Here is a 23,726-nt window from a genome sequence, read left to right on the forward strand (position 1 = left end):
CCCCCTGATTTACAGTAATGTAGCAACCTTGTCAACATTACAATTATAACAAATCAAATGTGGTGTTTGATTGGTAGTGTATTATTTATCTGCTAAACCGGTACTTTGCGAAAATATCGGTATTGGTTAGGGATGTAACAATAAACAGTATTGATGATAATCGTGGTAAAACTCCTGACAATTAGTATTACCGTTTGAAATGAACATGATTGAAAAACCGTTTATAGCCGCACTTTGATAAACTAACTAAACAAATTTTTATCAATAAAAAACATTGATAAAATTCTCCATTAAGAAACATATCCCAATCTTTACTCAAAAAATACATTGCTGTCTGAGCAATTAAGATATTCAACTGTGCACATTGAACTTACAAGCTGTGCTCTCTTAGCACAGAGTGAATTTTCGATACTCAAAGGAATATAAGACAACGGTGTTTCTACGATGAATTCAAAGATCGCTGAACAGAGTAAGAAGCCACAATACCCGCCAGAAATAATAAATAATAATATATTTTATTTGGTATGCACATTTCATTCAAATATATTTTAACAGGTTACAGTACAAACCATTATTTAAAACAATTAAACCTTAGCCATTAAACATATACAATACTAAGACTAAATCATTATCAGTAAACATAACAAACAAAAAATATTGGCCTTTTTAACGGTTTCTACTTATTTTAGTAATTAAAAAAATAACCTGGTCAATATATTTCATTGTGTATATATGTACTTTTTGAGCACATTTAATAATACCACAATAATAATGAGAGTTGATATTTTTTAAATTGTCACATCCCTAATATCGACAACAGCAAGCTGTATTTTACTTTGTAGGAGCATCACTACCCTCGTTGTCCTTTGCTGTGTTGTTCTTGGTGAATTGATTAGCAACTCCCGGTGTTCCCACACTATTTACGCAGCTGATGCAGCAAATCCAGGCCAATAAAAATCGCAAAACAAAAACACACACACAATGATTATTATAAAACGTACCATGACGGGAGGAGGGGAGTGCGGTGTGTGGTTCCCCACTTGGTTGAGCCGTGCACTCTGCTCCTTGACGTAGCACTTGTCGCAGTAACCCTCCAGCATGGCCTTGCCGATCGCCCCGCAGCCCGGTCCACGACAGCGCGTCGCATTCTGGAAGCTGGCCTCCAAACCGTGCCGACTCTGGGCCGGGGCCGGGGGAGGTGTCATGTCTGGGACAAATCACAAAGCGTGGCCTTGAGTGAGGCGCGTGACGATACGTGACAGATGGCAAAAAGATAGCTTTAAAAATAAAAATAAAAAACTTACGGTGGTTGGTCTGATAGTCTACGTAGCAAATAGTGCAGAAACCAAACTTCTCCGGCGTCCCAAAGAACTGGCAGCCCGATCTTTTACAGGGCCGGGCCAAAGGGGCCTGCCAGGCGGAGGTGTGCCCTGGGGTTAAGTTGAGGCAAGGCCGCTCAAGGTCCCTTGCTTGAGTCCAAGCTGAAGACGAGGCCTCAGTCCTTGGCTTGTTTTGCGGTGCTTCGCACCTGTCTGGACCCTGCTGTTTCTGCATGCAGGGCGGACAGAGCCCATTGAATATCCTAAAAGCTTCCTGCCTGCACATGCTGCAGCGCTCCGTCTCGGTCTCGCGGCCCCCCCACTGGCTCCAACCGGGTCCTTGCGCCGCATGAGGCGCTACGGCCCTTGCTTCGGGGCCCGGGAGTCCCGTGGAAGCTGTTCCGGCTGCAGGAGGTCCTTGGTTCTGCCTAGAATTGAAGCAGCGCTCGCAAAGTCCGTCGTGCTCCACGCTTAGGGTGAAAAGGCACCCGGGTGTCTTGCACTTCATGGCGTGGGTTTCGCTGTACAAGCTGAGACTGGGAGCTGTGGGGGGTGGCGCAGAGCGCGGGCTCGACAATACCACCCGACTCGATGAGGAGGATGGGGGGCTGCCGCTTCGGCCTCCTCTGGAGCTCCCCTCGTTGTCCAGCCCGCCCTGGACGCCAGCTGCCTTGGTCTGTACCAGGCCTTCTATCCTGGCTCCTCCGCCGACCGTGGTGGCCTGCCGCTTCTCAAAACACTCGTGGCAGTGAGGCTGCGTGTCCACCGAAACGTAGAAAGTGCACCTCGGCGTGGCGCAGCGGATTTCGATGAGCGAGAGCTGTGAAACTGAAAAGGGCGGCGGGCGCTGCGGCTGAGCAGCCCATGCTTGCTCTTTGTCCTCTTGCCAGCGCTTATACTCGTGGTTGACCAGCTGCAGGTAGTCCTCCATCAGGTTCATATCCTCAGGGAGGTTTCCCTCATCCAGCCTTTGGACAAAGACATATGTCAGGTCAATGCGACTTATAAAAAGGTGCAGCTAATTTATGGATTTCTTTCTAATTGCCATAATGTTTTGCGTCCAATCCATTAAACCCAATCGTAGGACTAAAATGGTGTTCTTATTTGTGCTAGGTCAACATTTTTAGGACGAGTTTGCTCACGGCAGGTGCTGCCAAGTTGAAATGTACTTGCACTTGAAAGTAAAACCATACATAGCGTTCCTGCTTGAAAGGATTCTTCATTCACCACACCAAGCAACATTTGTAAGTTTCAGGATTTAACTAAAAAATTAATATTTACTAACGCGTCCCATGTGTGATCTCCGTAGGAGTGTTTTCATGCATATGAATATGGGGACGGCTTGGCAAAGTTGGTAGAGTGGCTGTGCCAGCAATCTGAGGGTTACTGGTTCAATCTCCACCTTCTACCATCCTAGTCACGTCTGTTGTGTCCTTAGGCAAGACACTTCACCCTTGCTCCTGATGGGTCCTGGTGAGCGCCTTGCATGGCAGCTCCCACTGTCAGTGTGTGAATGAGTGTGTGAATGGGCGAATGTGGAAATATTGTCAAAGCGCTTGGGCTCCTTAAAAAGGGGTAGAAAAGCGCTTTACAAGTACAGCCCATTTACCATTTACCATATATCTACATACTCTCGTAATGTAGTGACGCTAGCATCGTTTGCGTTAGCAAAAAATGCAAACATCCACGAGTGTTTGTGTTATTAATAAATAATGGCATTATTTTTGTATGCTTTCAGTTTCACAAATTCCTCAGTAAATTCACCAAAATGTCGCCGTGTTATTATGTCTGTTTAGCTGATTGGAGAGCTAGCTTCCGCAACTATTGAGTCCATGACGATGACTTCTGTTGGGTTGGAACAGCCGTTTTACAGGCACCGTTTGGAAACAAGGTATATAAATAAACATTTGCAAAATCTTTCCGTGTAATAAATTAATTTCATAACGTATATATCTGCGGCTTATAGTTCGGTGCGGCTAATATATGGAGAAATATTTTTTTCTTCTTCCAAAATCTGGTGGGTGCGGCTTATATGCTGGTGCGCTCTATAGTCATGGGAAATACGTTACATTGTTTCTGACCGCCTATATTCAATAAGCTGAATGTTCCAAGTCCGACATGCAAAATAAAGTACCGAGCAGCGTTGATGATCCGCGTGGCGTCATATCCCAAACCGATGACGGGGATCTCCATCAGCAACAGGTAATCTTTGAGCAGCCTCTCTTTCTGCTGCTGTTCCTTCTCCATCAAGAAGTGCACCTTAAGCTCTTCAAATCCTCCCCGTCCAGGGTTGATCAGTGGCACGGCTCGGATCTCTGAGCAGTGAAAAACTGTGAATAAACACAAGCGCTACTCCAAAGCGAACAATCCCTGTGCAGGTTTTCCTACCAGGGCCGCTGTCTTTAATGGTGATGAGAGGCGCAAAGTGCTGCGAGTCGTAGCCCAGCACTATTGGGTATTTGTAGCATTCAGCTGGCGGCCAGTGCAGCGGCAGATAGATCCCGCCCACATTGAGTGGGGAGATAGAGGAACCTGACTTCATGCTCCTCAGCACCTGGTCTGTTGTTATGCAGAGGCAGAATGATAATACATAAAGAGCAACATTTAATTTCAACATTTCAAATGTTGCTCATAAAGAGCAACATTTCCGATGTCGAGCATGTTGTACCCGCAATGACGATGATGGGTCTGCGCAGGATGTTGGAGAGGACAAAGATGTGAATGTCTTCCAGTGAGTCAAATTGGAGGCCATTGCTACTGGAAACTGGAGATGCCATCTTTACTACCTTGTCCCACTCGTCTTCCCAGTTCTGAAATATCATGAGCACTTTTTTTAGCAGAATTCTAGACCTATCTCAGTTATGAATACAATGCCCAGTGGGTGTTATTACCGTGGTAGTGTATCGGAGACCTGTCTGGGTGAACTCTTGGGACTGCAAAAGCTCTGCCTGAAAGCGGGCCCGAAAAACTCCAGTGTCTGTGTCTTTCAAAACGCCGTGCAGGGCTTTACGGAGGACTAGATCCGTGTCCTGGACCCCCAGCATGTACTGGGAAGCAGCGTGGAGCAAACAGTTGCCATCTCCTTCAAAAACACACAGAAACACAAGCATTATTTTATACTGCCATGGACAACTAAAAATGGAGATAATTTCAGTAATAAATAATTTTGCTTTCCAGAATGGCCCTGTTTAAATGTTGATAATTATGATGTACTTGCTGAACAAGGTACATTATGGAACCCTCATGTAGTTATATTTACACAAACTAGCATGTTTAAAAAGGAGTAGAAAGAAGCAAAGCTTATATTTAATCGTACCCCTTCTCCATGTCTTTTCCTGAGTTCTGTAACTGACAAAAATTGTAAATTACAAAGGAAAAAAATTACTTTTTGTGGGAACAAAGTGATAATATTCTGAAGAAAATCTCTGAATATCACAATTAATTTGTAATTTTGATCCAAAAACAGAACATTTTAGGAGGTAGGTTTTTCCCCCTCTATATTATTTTGTAATGTAATATTTTACCCTTGTAATAGGTGATTTATTCTTGTAATATTAGGACTCAAATCATGTAAACCTGTGATCCTTTTTAAAAAAAAAAACTTGATTTCTATATTAAGCGTTTTTCTTCTACTCAAAACCTCAACAAAACAATGCTCGTAATATTTATCATTTAGTAATATTTTTATATATTTTAATTATTTCTGGTAAGTGATTTTTTCCTCATAAATTGAAATTATATAGAAAAAATTTGTCTTTTTTTTGGTACTTTTCCACTTTATCATATTTAAATGCCAACATTATTCTTGTAATTTTTTTCTTGTACATTTTTACTTTTCCCCCATAAAATGTTATTGTACAAATAACACACTTCTCATAAAACAATTTTCCTGTAAATAAATATTTTTTTATGACTTGGGCTTTATTCTTTTGATTGTAAATTGCAACTTTAATCTTATATTATTTTTGACGTATTACTTCATGTAATTTAAATGGACTCACTCTATTGGAAGTTCAAAAAAGTGTGTAGAAAGCTTATGACAGGTGAGACAAAAAGTTTTTCAAAGAGATCCATGTATGCATAACACACATTAACAGCTAGAGAACCAGTGTACAAATAATTACAGTATATTGCAAACACACATGCGGAACAGGAGAATGGGGATTTCCACGCTGAGGGCGAGATTGTGTTCACATGTCTGAATTTGCTAACACCACAGGCTGCCTTATCCGATAATAACCCCAAGATAAATAGTCGTAGCATGTCGTAAACCTTAATTGCGAGGCAGTTTAAGGTAAAAAAGCATCACTAAATCTTAACAAAACCCAAAGCGGAATTTCACAGAGCCTCAAATGGCCGCCGGGTCTTTCTCTTGTTGTGAAAGGCAAGAAGCAGGCCCTGCTTGCGCTCTGCACAACCTTGTTGCCACACTAAACACAGGAATTTCCCTGCACTAACATCTGCTCTTTGTATATGCGTTCCTGAAATCTGTGATCCAAGATCATCGACACTACACTCAGCTGGTCCTGGACTTTCCAAAGGGGGCGTGGCCTGTGGACCGGGGTGGAATGTTCTTAATCTTTAACGACTGCTGTCATTGCACAATCAAGTATGCACTAAAAAAATGTGCAAAAATATATGCTTACACTTCAATGTGTCTTATATGGTTTGTCATATAGAAACTGACCTGGGTGCAGCTAAATGGACAAAATCATAAGGGAAAACCGAAAAAAACAAGGAGTTTTACTTCATCCACGCCAAACTCATCCAGGCAAGCCTTGAAAATGACCTTTACCAAATGGTTTGTATAAAGTTTCGAGCATATAATTGTCCTAAATGTTAAAATGCTAGAATGAAGAATCAAAGATTTCAAGTAACAGTGAACCGAATTTTCGGTCACCGTAAAAGACTTATTACCGAAACAAGACTGCCGAAGCCGGATGAGGCAGTAAACACGTGCTTGACTGGACTGGAGGCAACATGTCTGCGGTAGACATGGGTTGGTTACCGGCTTTAAGTTATAACCCGGTATTAAAAAGTGACGGTTACAAAACCTTTAAAAAGTTCCTTCATACCGTCTATACAGTAGCAGCAAAAGTTGGAAAACCTTCAGATCGGGTGTGGCTGCAGCGGCAATATCAGAACCTCTCCCATTGCACACAGCTCTGGGGGATGTATGACAGATGAAGGCTAGTCCACTAAACTTTCCCCTAAATGAGTCACAAGCCACTGTTGAGGAAGATCACCTGACGTGCTAAAGGTGCTTGCGGACATGACAGCATTATTACAGGGAAAGGTCAGGAGGTTTTAACAGGCAACAAGGCAGAGCACCCTTACATTCTCATCTGATAACACTTGGGAAAAAGTAAACGAAAAGCGAATACACTAAATTCAAGGTAAAATTAAATCTGTCTTGACATGAACAAACTTCCCTACGCAACTGGCATTAGTGACACACATACTACTAACTTGGTACACTGTAAAAAAGAGCTGACAAAATCAAAGATATGAAAAACCAGAATTTAGACCCAAAAAACACCCCAAAAAACTAGTGAAATCTGTCCATTCAGCTAGTTCATTTTACTTCATAAGACATCTTAAATTAAAATTTAGATATATAGAAATTAGTAGGACTTTAATATAGAAACAAGTATTTTATTCTGAAAAAAAGCATTATTCAACTTGCAATTCTTAAATTAAGCATCGTCGGATTGTTGCAGAATCTTTAAACAAGATTTTCTATGTGGGGAAAACCAAAAAAAATCTTATTTGAAAAGTTATTGCCTCACTTTTAGCTTAAAACAAGAGAATGAAATAAAATACAAAAGAAATATATAAATACATTATTTTTACACCTACATTGAAAACATTACATGTGACTCATCTTTTGTAGATGTCAAGATTGGCTCAAAAGGGAGTGGGAAGAAGTAAACTTATTAGGTCCCACCCCTATACATATACAATATATATATACAATATATAATACAATAATATATATAATATAATTCAATTCAGTGGTTGCTGCATAGATGCTATATATTATCTATATATAAAACATTTAAATTCACACACACACACACACACACACACACACACACACACACACACACACACACACACACACACACACACACACACACACACACACACACACATACAATTTATATATATATATATATATATATATATATATACACATACATACAATACATACATATACACACATAATCACATACATACACACATGCATATACCCAAAATACACACATATCCATCACACACACACACACACACACCTTAATAAATACTATATATATAATAGTATATATAATATAAGATTTATATTTATGACTTTCCTTGTTTTCAATGGCAGGTTTGTTTGTAAAGCAAGCAATAGAACAACAAACACATTTTTGACTAAATTATTTAATGTATCATAAAAAATCGAATATGATATATCTAAAATGTATATTCTGGTACTATTTGAATATTTGTAATGGGTAGAAATTTAAAGCTACTGTCTTCACTTAACAGCTTTTCGCATTAATACTCCGGCATTTTAGCGGATGCCTTTTCTCTGCTTTAAATTGAAAGTGGTAGATGGCGCTATTCAAAGTGGGAAAAGTTTACTCTATTTCTTCGTTTCTCCAGCAGGAAAATGCTTTGACAAGACATGACGTTGTATAACTGTACAAGAACAACACTGTACACTGGATGCCTGTAACTGTGTATTGATGTGTACAACTGAATTTAAAATATGCTTAGCTACTTCAAAGGGCATTACATTGTGTTCAAAAAACAGGCATTTGTAAGAATGCATCAATTCATGGGGGCAGGGTTTTACATCCTGAGAACACATTATAATTCAAAATTTGTTTTCCCAGGCTTTCTGACGAACACTAAACAGTGCCAGACCTGTTGCTGTGAAATAACCCAGAAACTAATCTGTCACTGTGAATATACAAACTCATGTTCACTTCATCATCATTTTGCTCTTTTCGCCTTACACGTGTTAGTTATTTAAGTAAAGTTAAAGTTTGGTAAAGTACCACTGATAATCACACACACACACACTATGTGTGGTGAAATTCGTCTCTGCATTGATTGATTGATTGATTGAAACTTTTATTAGTAGATTGCACAGTTCAGTACATATTCCGTAAAATTGACCACTAAATGGTAACAACCGAATAGGTTTTTTCAACTTGTTTAAGTCCACATTAATCAATTCATGCTAAATGCATTTGAACCATCCCCTTGTACAACCCCTGGGAGATGAGGGGAGCAGTGACCAGCAGTGGTGTCTGCGCTCGGGAATCATTTTTGGTGATTTAACCCCCAATTCCAACCCTTGATGCTGAGTGCCAAACAGGGAGGGTGCCAAACAGGGAGGTAATGGGTACCATTTTTATAGTCTTTGGTATGACTCGGCTGGGTTTGAACTACAACTTACCGATCTCAGAGCGGACACTCTAACCACTATGTGAGGACGCTTCATTGCTTTGTCACGGTCAAATTTGCGGGACACAGGTACCACGGCTCTCCAAGTACCGCCATAATGACCAACATCAAAATATAGTAACGCAAAAGGCATGGGTATTCATTAAACACAAGATGGAAGCTTTATTTAACAAGTGTATTTATATATTTGTAACATTACACACAGTTTGGACTTTGTTTGAATATGGGAAAACAAAACACTGTATTTTATGCAAGTGATTATTTGGCGTACCACTACAACAGTTTGAGAATCACTAGCTTAGGCAATTGCCCATGCTACTAGAAAATGAGACATACTTGAATAATTTATATACACCTACACAAATACATACATACATCTCGTAATTATCATACAAAGATTACTAGGAATGAAACAAATCTAAAAATAAGTTTGATAATAAATATGATGAAAAATGTTCCAAAAATGACTGAAAACTGAAAGTTGTAAATTGTTCAACATTGAACAGTATTACCAAAAAAAAAAAAAAATATATATATATATATATATATATGTGTGTGTGTGTCAGGGTGGACACTCAAACCACAAGGCCACTGAGCAGGTCCTTGCTTATAGTTAAGTTACTTATTATTTGTACTGTTTACATTGTACTAAGAGAGATGTCTAACAAGTCAAATTCCTTGTGGCAAACAAAGCGGATTCTGATCTATACACCAAGTTAGGTACCAGGGGATAAATCCGTATTGTTAGCAGTCTGCAGCTTGCCGAGTAACACTAGGACTTACGTACTGAGTCTACTCATGTCATCACGTATCCTCCATATACGTAAGTTGAAAGCTTATAAATTGAGCATTGAAGCAGGACAACCTTTTTTCCCCAAAAAACTTTAATATTTTAAAGAATGATTATGGTACATTTTCATTTAATTTAAATTACAAGACGCTAGGATTGATATGACCTTCTCCGGTTGGCTCTTTATTGATGGACCTCTGTTCTGTGAGTGTGTGACGAGGACTTCAGTGACTCAGCATTAGACATTTAGTGTGTGTGCGTGTGTGTGCATGTGTGTGTGTGTCCTCTGCTGTAAGTCACATTTGGGTCCTTCAGAGTTAGACAGTCATGCTCTTAAAATGTGTCTCATATTGATGACATCATCTTCATGTGCCTGTTCTATCCAGGGTTACTGACAACAAATGCCAGGAAACGATGTTATCATTTCCAATTGAAGGGGTCTTTCTGAAGAGGAACTGAGCTTATGTGTGTGTTTTACAGTGAGTAACTTTGAAAAGCTCCAAACACAAGTTCCTCATCCGGCAGGCATTCAATAGAAATATGTCACAATAGAAATGATTACCTTGTTCAGCTTCTTTATTTAGGCTGCTAAAAATAGAGTCGCCTCAACCGCACTTGACATACGCGTTGTTCAGTATATTCGCCTTTGTTTTAACAAGGCCAGGCCAGCTGTGACACACCTGACAGCGTCAACAAGGGACGGCGTAAATCTTCTCTATTAAGGAAACCTGTGAGATTTACACACGTGCACTGACATAGGGCAAAAGAGGGGGCAGACCCCGGAGTTGTAAATAAAAGCGTGTGAAGCCACAGAGTTTCCCAGCGTGGCCTAGGATTTTCCACGCAACAAAAAACATGACTTTGCAGCAACACCGGGCTTGACAAAACTAGGACAAAATGAGTGTGCGAAAGTGGAACCTGGACCTCTTACTTACAGTAACCTTACTACCAAATGTGAAAAAGCGCTGACTCAGTCGCACCCACACACACTTGCTGCGTCTTTTGTACGTGTTCATGCACTAAATTAGTCTGACTCCTCAAATAGTTTAGCTCTAAATAAGCCTCCTACAACCAAAAGTATCGTATTTGTTTTTTGAAAAGTCTAACTAACACACCTGGATTATGCGATTGGTAACCAGATCTCTCTGGGGCGTGCGTGCGGCCTGAGAGGACCCTTTGTATCACTCATGCGCCAGTCTCAAAGCACAGGATACAACCCGGAAGCAGATATCATTCAATATAAACTTAGCAACAATTGTAACGAAGAGGAGACTGTTTATTTGCTTCACAATTTAAAAGAACAGAACATTTTGAAGTGCATCGATGGCACAAAAAAAGAAAGATGTATTTAAGAAGGTAGCTTAGGAAATGCCGGCTTAATTCGGACTCCTGAACGAATAATGAATGAGGTGAAATAGAATGAAGCAGTTATATTAAAGGCAAATAATAAAGCGTACACAAACATCTATACACTGCATTTGAGCACTCCAAAACTGATTAACTTTCCACACAACTGGCAAAATACCGGTAGTCCAGAACAATAGCAACCTTAATCTAGAACAGTATTAGTCGGGATACGAATGGTCTTTTCCTTCAAATTTAAAACTCCTTCAATGAATCCACAAGACCTTTTAAATGGACTTCAAGCCATTTAGAAGTTTTGTTTTCATGATTTTCGGAAAAACTTTTCTTCCAGTCTTTCTTTTCGTCGGACCTGCATCTGCCCCGATACATTTATCATCAGCATTGCCATTAGAGATTTCAATTTCCCTTGTGGATCAATAAAATTGTCCAAGTCTAAGTTTGTCTAAGTCTAAATCTAGAGACATAGTATTTGTAATCTGTCCCAATATTACGGCGGACATCAGTTAAAACAAGTTGTAAGGATCTGCATATGGCTAGCTGGCTTTATGTCAACCTGAAATGTTATTCATATGTCCGAGCTAAAATTAAATAAGCGCCCACAGTGTACGGGAAGGCACATGGCGTATGACCAATAGTCGCATTAGAGTGTGTGCACGTTAGTGTGAAAATACAAAAAAAGAAAACTATTTGATAAATCAGACTAATTCACTGCATAGAAACGTGGTGACTGTATATGTTTCAATGCAAAATTAGTCTATACATCCATCCATTTTCTACCGCTTATTCCCTTTGGGGTCGTGGGGGGCGCTGGTGCCTATCTCAGCTACAATCGGGCGGAAGGCGGGTACACCCTGGACAAGTCGCCACCTCATCGCAGGGCCAACACAGCTAGACAGACAACATTCACACTCACATTCACACACTAGGGCCAATTTAGTGTTGCCAATCAACCTATCCCCAGGTGCATGTTTTTGGAGGTGGGAGGAAGCCGGAGAACCCGGAGGGAACCCACGTAGTCACAGGGAGAACATGCAAACTCCACACAGAAATATCCCGAGCCCGGGTCTCAACCCAGGACTACTCAGTACCTGCGTATTGTGAGGCAGACGCACTAACCCCTCTGTCACTGTGCTGCCTGCAAAATTAGTCAAATTTCTCTATTTATTTGGCTCAAAAGAAGCATCCTACAATCCATGGAAACACCTTAATCTGAACATGTTTGGTTTTTGAGAAATCGGATCAGCACAACTGGATTATGCAATTGAAAGGCAGATCTCTCGAGTGGGTGTGTGCTACCCGAAGTGATCGTATGTATCGCGCATGCGCCAGTCTCTAAGGTCAGGATTCAAAATGGTAATGGATACCATTAAATGAAAACAGACAACAACTGCAATGAAGAGGAGACTGTATACTTGCTTCAAAAACTAAAGGAACATAACATTTTGAAGTGCATCGATGGGGGCGGGGGAGAAAGAAAGACATTTATTTAGGAATGTAGCTAAGGATATGGAGTGTGCTGGCTTCATACGAACTACTGAACGAAATACAAATGAGATAGAAGAGAATGAAGCAATATATTACAAGGCAAAGAAAAAAGCGTACACAAACCTCTTCACACTGCATTTGTGCACTCCAAGCGGATTAGCAGTAAGTCTATTCCGCACAACTGTCATGCTTGTATAGAACAATGGCACCATCATCTGAAACAGTATCAGCTGGGGCACAAACTGTCTTTTCCTTCGGATTTAAAACTCCTTCCATCAATCCACAGACCCTTTAAATTAACTCAGAGAATGAAGCAGGTAAATGAAAGACGAATAATAAAGCGTACACAAACCTATTTACACTGCATTTATGCATTCCAAACTGATTAACAACAACTCTGTATTCCACACAACTGGCAAGATGGTCCAGAACAATAGCAACTTTTATCTGGAATGGTCGGCCGTTTTTGTTAATTTGCTTTTCTGCACCAGGTTAGCCCATCAGTGGGAGCACGGTAACATGTTTAAGTACCTGCAGCATCTTACACTTGTGTGTGTAAATGTGTTTTCATGAGGTTTCCTGCAGCATCATATACTTATGTGTAAATGTGTTTTCATTAGGTTTTCAAAAATAAAGCTCTCTTGAGGAAAGTGTACACCTGTAAAAATGTATTCATAATTTATAATATTTATATTCAAGTTCATAGATTTGATATTTATATTCTAGTTGAAAACAGCCCTGTGAGGAATTTATAGTAAAGTTCATAAAAAGTTAATAGAATTAAAATTGATGGAGAATGTCAGACTATTTCATTCAGAAAGATTGTAGGTTAGCTAGCTCATTTAAAGTATCCAAAACTTTTTTTTGACCCAGCATTTTTTTTTTTTTTTTTTTTTTTAAAGAAAGAATCGAAGTCGAGAATCGCCAGGAATCGGAATCGAAACAAAGAATCGGAATCTGAATCGTTCGAATTCAAACGATACCCAACCCTACTCCTAATCGATAAATCCGATGAAATCTTCTTACTCAATTTCGCTTCTAAACAACTCTGCCAACTCCAAAGGTATGCACCGCTTCCTCTTGTCTTTTTCTGCTGCATATTTCACTACGTCCAGCTTGTAATCTGCAGTACATGATTTCCTTTTCTGTGCCATTATTGTTCAGCCCTTCTCAGTTTTTATAAGTTACCACCAACGTTGAAATGATCCATTTTAATAGCTACGGAAGTTGCATAAAGCATTTAGCAGTTAGCATTCCATGACCCACAGTGCACTTCTGCCATGACCCTCTCCTGCCGAATTCTTATTGGTTGACATGTGTGCGACGATTGCTGGCGTGTGAGTGACGATTGCTGACATTTTCTTAGTCTCTTCCGCGAATGAGATAAATAATGTTATTTAATATTTTACGGTAATGTGTTAATAATTTCACACATAAATCGTTCCGGAATATATGTCGCACCCCCAGCCAAACTATGAAAAAAACTGCGATTTATAATCCGAAAAATACGGTATTGATTTATATTCCTTAGATTCAAATACATCGATCTATGCACAGCAAGTTTGCCTTCTGTAAGATAGGTATCGGTCCAACATAATTTAAAATAGAGGTTTCAAACTTAATTTACCTGGTGGCCACTTGAGCAACAATCTGTGTAGGGCTGGGCCGCATCAGATATTCCACAAGAAAAGCTTTTATTAAAAATAATCCAATCTTCTCAAATGTTTTTATGTTTATTTTTCAACACAAAATAAGACAAAAAATACATAATTTAGGAATGAATAAGAAAATACATGTTTGGGGATGTGGAATATGTTTTAATTCCACTTGGTGCTACTGTCGTGTTTAGCAAAAGCACATCAGTGCATTTAGACGCTGTTTAAATGCACTGAGAACGTAATTTCCACTTTTTCCTGTTCAGCAGTACGGAGACCGATAATGGCCCGGTATATGTCTCCTTTGTTTTTGCGCACAATGTCAATGTCTTTCATAATGACATGAACACCGTGACATTTGTAGATGGTACAAAGTACTGGGATAGCGAGTGCAAAAAGGCGACCGCTCTCGGAATGTTATCTGCAGTGTAACACTTTATCACAATTGCACAAAACCGCACGGACAAGAATCACTTTACTTACCACTGTAATTACCGTACTACAATACTGTTCATTCAAAGACTTTAAATAATGATAAAAAAAAAGTATAAAGAAGTCATACTGTTCCATTACCTTAGTCCATACTACAGTTACTACTCAACTGCCAAAGAACTGTAGACACCTTAATATTTGTTGATTCTTATACTGTATATACTGTTATACTATTTGCTCTTGATACTGGTCCTGTATTTGACTACTGTACTTCTACTTACACTGATACCTCTACCATAACTACTGTAACTTATTGTGCAACTTATTGTTTTGTAATTAATGTACATCAGAGCTATTAATTTTTTTAATGTTTGGTATTTAGTGTATTAGATTCTGCAACTCGTGTTTGGATTCCACTGTACGCAATATCTGAAAAGCATGGAAAAAAGCATTTGCATGTGACGAAAAAAACTTGAAACTGTTACTCGAAAAATAAGCAGAAATGACACTGTCCTGTTGTTGCTGTAAATGCAGTAACTAAAGACATATGAAATCAGGTAGAAATACTGTATATGTAGTGTTCATCGTGTGAGGCAATGCAAATTCAATGCAAATAACGTGATGCAAATACAAAATAATGACCCACAAATAACGATGTGACCCCATAATTGACTGTTATTGCTGTTCGCCTGCTCATCCATCATGTTTTGTGATTTTGTGCCTGAGCCTTTTGTTGCAGTGCCTTTCTGTTCTATTGGCACCGTAGTTTTAGTTTTTTTAAATCATTGACACTATGGACAATAACGATCTTGTCGCACTCACCGCTTTTGTCCCCTGCGCTTTTTGGGATCCACCACAGTAAGCCACGACAAATAGGTAAAATGTCCCGCAGGGTAGCAACTTTAAAAAACTTTTTTTATTGGACGGGTGGTGAACGTAGCGCACTGGGATGAATGTCCGCGTGTGCCCAATAGGATTGAGTCAGCCAGCCAGGCACGGAAGAAAACTCTCCATGGCAACGTTGCTGTCACTTCCATCCATCCATCCATTTCTACCGCTTGTCCCCTTCAGGGTCACTGGAGCCTATCTCAGCTGCATTCGAACTTATCGCAGGGCCAACACACATAGACAGACGCTGTCACTTCCGCTCATTGAGAAATGTTCCTTTGCTTGCATCAATCCCAGTCAAGAGCTAAATACTGGGGTATGTGGCTTTGGTAGGCTTGTTGAGCTTTGCACAAAACACTGTAAAGTGCAATTTATATAAAACTTGTGTGTCGCACTAACATAAGACTTTCATATTAAGGTGGGGTCCGCAAAATTTCGTCTCGGAGGCCGCAATTGGCCCCCGAGTTTGAGACCCCTGGCTTAGAGCTAAAGATTGACAAAAATGTTTTTCAACCATGGGAAGGAAGAAAGTGAGCGCAAAGGGCAGTGCTGAGAAGAAGTGGATGATATTTATTGAATTAAATAAATAAATATTAAAAAACAACAACTTGAAAAATTATATACATTATTATCATGAAATACTGTCATTGTTCGTATTACATTCGATTGTATTGTTTTAATGCAATATTTCTGATCTTAAAAGTTAGTTTTTCTTTTTAAAAGGCATGTTACATATTAAAACTGAGTTTTTTGGGGGCTTGGAGCATTACATTGGGGCATTAAATTGATTTTAATTAATTTTTATTTGAGATACAAGCTTCATCACAAATTAGGCATGTAAGTTGAAGTACTGATGTAACAGGTGCTACAGCGCTACAACTACTAATTCTAACGCTATTTTAGTCAATGAGAGACATGAAGAAAGTTATTTCTGAAAAAGGCATAGCAACAATATTGGCAAAGCACAACCAAATTATCCACACCAAAATTCTGTCTACTTTCAAGTACAGAAAAACAAATTTCAGTGACTTAGAACCTAATTTAGAGGAAAAGAAGGGTGAACTAATTCAAAAGTACATTACAATATTCCCCAAAAGACAAATATGAGCATGCTAGCTCTTACCGTTGGTACGTAGGGGCACCATCTTCTTCACCTCCCGGCACCAGTTGAGCTTCTTCTCCTGCTCCAGGGAGGCCTGCATGGCTCGGTCCAAGATGGCGGCCTGCACCACCTCCCGGAAGGCCTGCGGAAAGTGATTCATGGCGATCATCTCCAGCGTGTAGCGGTGCATTCCCCGCAGGTGGTGCATGAGGCCGTCGCTGGCCGCCGGCTTCACCACGTCGTTGGGCACCCGCTGGCGGATCTTCACCGCCTTCAGCAGGTTGGAGACGAAGAGGAATTTGGGGAGGAAGTTTTGCCCCTGCGACATGGCGGACGGACGGAGGGAGAGGAACCAGGAGGATGATGGACTGGAAACTAGAAGAGAGGTCAAAGCATGTGTTGATTCCCAATAGAGAACAGCGGGAATTCCCTTTATTTTTTAATGGAAATCCTAATTTATAGCTTGCTTGGGAAACCACCAAGAACACAATCGTGCCTCTGGAGCTTCTGGTGAACTAAATCAAATCAACAGAAGAACGCTTTGTATTGCTGCTTGTTGTTCTTCTAACGTTTCATTTTGTCTGAAGGCTTGTTGAGTCCCCCAAAAGACAACGATGCAGTGTCCCGCTGAGCTTGAGAAAAATGCACTGACTATTAACACACTTCTTTTTTCTACTGTAACTTTGCACTTGTCCAATGTAATATATGATCACTTTAAAAAAAACCCTTCACTGTATGGTGCTTATTGACCATAAAATGTCAACGTTATATTTAAACATGCAGCTTGTACAGCAGACAAAAGAGCATTTTAGGCAAATGTCAGCACATTTTAAGCACACAGGAAGCTGGAGGTGACGAGGCAAGCATGCAGAACCCAAAAGATTGGCTGACTTTCCCGTTTTTAGCAACAAGTTAGTGTCAGGCGCCAGGTGCAAAATCGCTGACGGGACAGTTAGAAGCTTGCTGCAAAAAGTCTGTAGAAGCAAATGGGCTAAAGTGGCCGCAACCATCGAGGCTTTTAAATTAGACAACATATGCTTGAGATAAATTATTATTATTAAATTGGATTATTATTATTTTTATTACTAATCAAACATGTTGTATAAAGAAATGAGAATAGGTATATTATTGATGTATCATTGTATAATAATGCATTAGTATACATGTTCGAAATAAACTTAAATCATAACGAGGGATGGGCAATATGGGCCAAAACTGATAACATTTTTTAGACCGAATTGCGATCCATCATATTTATCTGTATTTTAAACAAAATGTGCAAAGTGTTTAAACTCAACACCACATTACTATTACTACCAGTGTTCTGAAAATAACTTTAGAAAAAATATAGTTCCTCGCTACTTAACCAAAAAAGTAATTGAATTACTAATGGAAATTACTCTTTAATACAGTAAATGTAATTAATTAATAGGGAAGTAAATGTTTTACTCAAAAACTTTAAATGAATGTCATATGCAGTTGATAGAAGTTTATGCATGCGTGTGACTTTAAGAGGTGGTGTCTCCCAAGTGACATGTAACATCAGCGAAGGTTTCAGCTGAACTGTAATTGTTTGCTTTAGCATTTAGCAGTGGCTGTTTGTCAGCTTTGACAGCTGTTCTGTGGAACCTTTTCACTGGCATGTGTTACCTATGGTTAATAAAGAGGAGGCACCGTAATTATGCCACGCTGTCACATTTACTCCAGGTGCTGCTGCTTTGCTTAAAAAGAGACGGGTATGATCTGATAATCAGATTGGAATAGTCACAAATAAGGAAGCAAGACCTCACCAAAGTTTGTAATATTTCCTCCTCAAAAGTCCCTCAAAGTTACGTGCGCTAATGACAGTTAGTGTTATAGTGTTAATTAGGGATGATGTTCGAAAACCGGTTCTACTGATTGTTCGATAAGAAAAGAATCGATTCCATGGATTCAAATTCCTTTTTGAGGAACGGTTCCCGTTATCAAAGCCACTATAGCAAAGAAAAGGATTTGGTTCTTTATTCGAATCTCTGGGAACGAATCCCGTGTCACAGAAAATGTCCTGTGGCACGTTACAAGAAATTACGTAGCTCAGTCATTCTGCGGAAGATAAAGAAGCAGCAACAACAACGGACCGGAAAAAAACGCTAAGAAATACTACTAAGAAATACGACAAGGAAACGGTTATCTGCAAGTATTGCCAGGCTTGGCTTTCCTGTGAGGGGAGCAGTACGACAAACATGTTGAAACATGTTCAGGCCGTACATAACCTGAAGGTTAGAGAAACTTGTCGTGTTTTCAACACGTGGAGAAGCGGCGACAGAGATGACGAAGCACGCCCCTCTTCCTCTGCTTCAACCTGCAGTCCCAGTGATAGAGCCGGTGAGTAACTAACATTAACTGTTGCCGGTTAATTTCCATATCTGCTCACTTGTAGCCTTTAGGCTAAAATAACATTACCTCTTATGTCAACCAGGACTGCAGTAATGTTAGTTATACTAAAGTTACCTAAGCATAGTCAGTGGCTAACAGTAACTTTAGCCTTTTTGTATGTGTCTGATAACGTAAACGGTATCTTGTAGCCTACACCACTACAGAGTTTGCAGGTCTGTCTAATAAACTAGTGCTTGCAAGATATGAATTAAGATAATGTTAACAATTTCTCTGAGATTTGTTTCAATGTAAAGTGCTTTACAATACAAATGAATGCAGGATTTTCCCTGCATGTTTGTTTTTTATGTGGCTCACTTAAAGGGTCACTAACAGTCAATATTTATTTATTTCATTAAAAAATGTTTTGGGGTAACAACAGTCAATATTTATTTATTTATTTATTTTATTTTTTTCAGAAAAAAATAAAAGTGAGCTTTTGTCAAACCAAGTATTGTGTGTTTTTTTCCATATAAAACAACCTATCTGGATTCGATAAGAGAATCGATAAGGAATCGGTTCGATAATGACATAGAAATCGATAATTTCTTAACAAACATCATCCCAAGTGTTAATTTGAAGTGAACGTGCTTTACTCATGACCGCCACTGCCACACTTCATCAACCGTTCACTTAGTGAACCAGTAATCCACAGGCCGATATTAATCCACTAAAAAAGGTAAAAAGTTGAAAGTAATATAGTAATCCATAAAGTTGTTCTGAAACAAGATAAGATCCGCTGACAGGTCTCTAGTCGCCGTCTGACGCCAGTCCATTGCCCACGTTTGCATGGCATCAAAACACACCTTGCTTAAATGCACACCCACCTAACATGCGAGTTGATTGTATTGATTTATATTATATATTTAATATGATATATTATGTAAAAGGTTTGTGCTCTGTACATGAATGCCATACATAAATATTAGTTTCAGCTGAGTGTAATTGTATTAATAGAAAAAAAGTGATGGATATATGTGCTCTTTGCAAGATAATGACATAATAACTGCATGAGCAAACATAGTTGACTTGTTTAAGACTCAAAAGGCAGCTGTTGATCAAATACTTTCTTGCTGTCAGATGTTACATGATGTTGGTGGTGTACAACCTCTTGTGCTAACAAAAAAAATTGTATTTTTTTTTTTTACATATAGTACCAATAGAGAATGAAGAATATCTGTATTGGTATCGATAAAACCTTAAAATATACATACAGTTTAAACACATATATTACTAAATATACATGCCTACTATTGAGTGATTCATTTTGTCTTTGACACAACAAAAACTGGCTTAGTAGGTTTAAAAAATATGTTTTCTTTAATTTTCTCAAGCAGCTGCCCCTCCCCTGAAGTCTTCTGGCCTGCCTCACACTTTGAAAATCGCTGACCACAACAATCACTGAAGTGAACTGAATATTTACATCCATTACGTACATTTAACGGGCACGGTGCCATTAAAAGGATAACTGGCTTTTTGTTTGGAATCGTTCAGAATCATTATGAAAGACATGACGACGGATGTATTTTTTTATACAGTCTAAATATTAAATAAATTCGATCAAAAGTCTGCTTACAATGGAGTCAATGGGGAACCGGTCAATTTTGCATATAGAGCCCCTAAAAAAACATCCTAACACCTCTATTAAGGTTACAACATGTGGCAGATCATTAGTGCTGGTCTCAGCGTTTGTTAAGTGTCAGAATTTTTATGTTTATTCAATAATTTTCGTAAATTTACAGTTTTCTTGACCAAATATTATGAATCCTTGTAATGTGGCAACTTTTCCCACAGCATTATAATGTGTTGTCTTTTCAGTGAGGCCCTATTCAATACACATGATAAACATAAGACACTTTAATCTTCCTTTGAATAAGGATAATAAATCAAAGGATGCAGGGGGGCCATTTTTGATATTTTTTATTCTGTAAGGAAGGCTAAAACCAATTTATATACTTTGAGCAACAAACAGCCTGCATGTCAGCGTTGTACTACAGCAGCTGTCGATAATTTAAACATTCAAGTCATCTATTGATTAGTTAATTCAATCAATAAAATAATCGGACAAAACACACGTTAAAGCTTCCATGCGGAAAAACAGTTGAAACAAATTATATTCCTGTTTGCTGTAACCTTAATTTTTTTTCCAATAAATCATCAACCCAGGGATTGCACTTTTAACAAGTGTGCATTAATCTCATTTTCAAACTCTGCGCTGTTCGCTACCACACAGATCAGCCAGACACCACCGCTCTCATGTGCGCTCTATTGCAGCATCCATGTGAGAACTATGTCCACGTATTTTAGGTTCTGGGCATACCATGTGGTCAATTTGATAATTTTTTTTGTATTAATTACACTTGGTAAACGATTAATCGAAGCATCCATCCATTTTCTACGACTTGTCCCTTTTGGGGGTCACAGGGGGTGCTGGAACCTATAACAGACTATAAATCAAAGCTTTTTTCTAATTGAATAAATCACTTAACCGTTACAGCGTTGTTTTATTAGCATCAACATTTCAACTTCTTGAGCTCCCCAATAATAAATTTTCTCATATTTTTATTATTGTGAATCGATTTTTTTTTTTTTTTATTAAATCAAACATGAATCTAATTGCATGCATGTTTTGTACTTAAACGGATTATTGAAAATAAATTGTTAAAAAAACAATAATTTAGTGCAACAAATTCATCTTTGGGCACCGCACAATTTGATGAGATTCTTGGAAGTCGCGAGACGATTTGGAATCGATTCTCGATCCAAAACAATTCCCGATCCAAAATCAATACTTTTTTAATAACATTGGGTGACACTTCTATGATTAACTACATTCCTCCATAAAATAGATAAACAGCTCTAGTAAAATTCTATATTACCAAAGAGAAAACTGTTTTTTTTTAAAGAAATTCCAACCAAACCTTTAATAAACTCAAATACAAATAAGGCAAGAGAAGCGTCAAACACTTATTTTTACTAAAATAAATCTGTACAGCAGATATGATCATCTACATTAACAATATGATTTGCCTGAGAAGCTGGACAGGACAGATCAACTCGATTAAGAATCATTACAAATGAGAATTGCGATTAATTCGGAAATCGATTTTTTGCCCCCCTCTTCAATATAACAATTTTAACAGAAGTGACACATACATTTACACTATAAACCTTAGTTACGCATCTCCGACCTGGATTAGAACCCATTACCACGACCTTATAAGACAACGCTGTGCACCACAGGGGGCCAGTGGGAAAATTTGCCATTACTTCTTTACCAGTGACAGAGCAGGAAGCGGCTAGTAATACGTTTGCGGTAAAACTGCATAAGAAGCGCCATGTTGTTCCTTAATTGACATTTCACATGCGCTTCTTCACTCCTACGACAGACAGACTGTCCTACAGACATCTTGTGATCCGTATATTCAGTCCACAAAGATCACAGGTGTCCAAAGAGCGGCCCACGAATAACTGTAGAAATAAATACATTGTAGAAAAGATAATACTCACTGTAACAAAAAAAGTTGACTTGACACCGTCTATTAATATCACAAACCTGCTTTTTGTAGCCTCATTACGAAATTATAAATTTCAGAGAGGCTGCCGCACCATTTGATTTTTCATTCCTTGGTGTAAAAAGAGACCCTTTAAATGAGGTTGCCCTTTAAATGAGGTTGCCCTGAAATATTTTAGAAAATAAATGAATAATACAAGAATAGATAAGTGAAGTATATTTATATCGCGCTTTTCTCTAGTGACTCAAAGCGCTTTACATTGTGAAACCCAATATCAACACGTTAAACCAGTGTGGGTGGCACTGGGAGCAGGTGGGTAAAGTGTCTTGCCCAAGGACACAACAGCAGTGACTAGGTTGGCAGAAGCAGGGATCGAACCTGGAACCCTCAAGTTGCTGCCAAGGCCAATCTACCAACCGAGCTATACCGCCCCACGGCGGTATAGCCACAACTGTGTGTGCAATTGATAACTGGTGCAGACGGCCTTATTTAAATGGGATACTACATGGCTTTCACCATGGAAACACTCACTTACTGCACATCCATTTTATCATTCTCTTACCAGTGGTGTTTTTGGGGCATTTTAGAAATACCAGTTTGGATGTCCTTTCTAGACGTACTAAATATAGACGCAAAATAAAAGACGCAGAACAGTTTCAGCCTTGATAGATCACACGTCGAGTGCTAAATAATTGTATTTGCATTTTCTCCTCCATATATTCATGAAGACAGACAGGCTAAATGGATGGCACTCCTTATTTGTATATATTACGAGTTTAGTAAGGCAGCTTTGCGTGTGCTATAGTCCAGTGGTTCTCAAATGGGGGTACACGTACCCCTGGGGGTACTTGAAGGTATGCCAAGGGGTACGTAAGATTTTTTTTTAGATATTCTAAAAAAAGCAACAATTCAAAAATCCTTTATAAATATATTTATTGATAAATACTTCAACAAATTATAAATGTAAGTTTATAAACTGTGGGAAAAAAATACAACAATGCAATATTCAATGTTGACCGCTAGATTTTTTTGTGGCCATGTTCCATAAATATTGATGTTAAAGATTTCTTTTTTGTGGGGAAATGTTTAGAATTAAGTACATTAATATAGATGGATCTTTATTACAATCCCCAAAGAGGGCACTTTAAGTTGATGATTACTTCTATGTAGGGGTGTAACGGTACGTGTATTTGTATTGAACCGTTTCGGTACGGGGGTTTCGGTTCGGTACAAGGGTGTATCGAACGAGTTTGTAAACTAAAGTCTTAACAAGCTGCTCTGCAGCTGCCTCTTTGCAGTGAA

At 38.9% G+C, this 23,726-nt stretch overlaps 1 protein-coding gene across 2 annotated transcripts in view; it reads right to left on the reverse strand.

The window, feature by feature from the left end:
• tnfaip3 (tumor necrosis factor, alpha-induced protein 3) overlaps window positions 1–23,726 on the reverse strand; it is a 41,350-nt gene that overhangs the window by 13,134 nt on the left and 4,490 nt on the right. For both annotated transcript variants that reach the window (XM_061911164.1, XM_061911163.1), the window contains exons 2-8: window positions 16,519–16,872; window positions 4,211–4,401; window positions 3,988–4,129; window positions 3,708–3,878; window positions 3,454–3,634; window positions 1,305–2,287; window positions 1,002–1,207 (exon numbers count right to left, since the gene is read on the reverse strand). In XM_061911164.1, coding sequence (XP_061767148.1) covers window positions 1,002–1,207; window positions 1,305–2,287; window positions 3,454–3,634; window positions 3,708–3,878; window positions 3,988–4,129; window positions 4,211–4,401; window positions 16,519–16,825 — 2,181 coding nt within the window. In that variant the 5' untranslated portion in view covers window positions 16,826–16,872. The remainder of the gene's footprint in view (window positions 1–1,001; window positions 1,208–1,304; window positions 2,288–3,453; window positions 3,635–3,707; window positions 3,879–3,987; window positions 4,130–4,210; window positions 4,402–16,518; window positions 16,873–23,726) is intronic.

The sequence above is a fragment of the Nerophis ophidion genome, linkage group LG09, assembly GCF_033978795.1.
Source record: "Nerophis ophidion isolate RoL-2023_Sa linkage group LG09, RoL_Noph_v1.0, whole genome shotgun sequence".
NCBI classification, from domain to species: domain Eukaryota; kingdom Metazoa; phylum Chordata; class Actinopteri; order Syngnathiformes; family Syngnathidae; genus Nerophis; species Nerophis ophidion.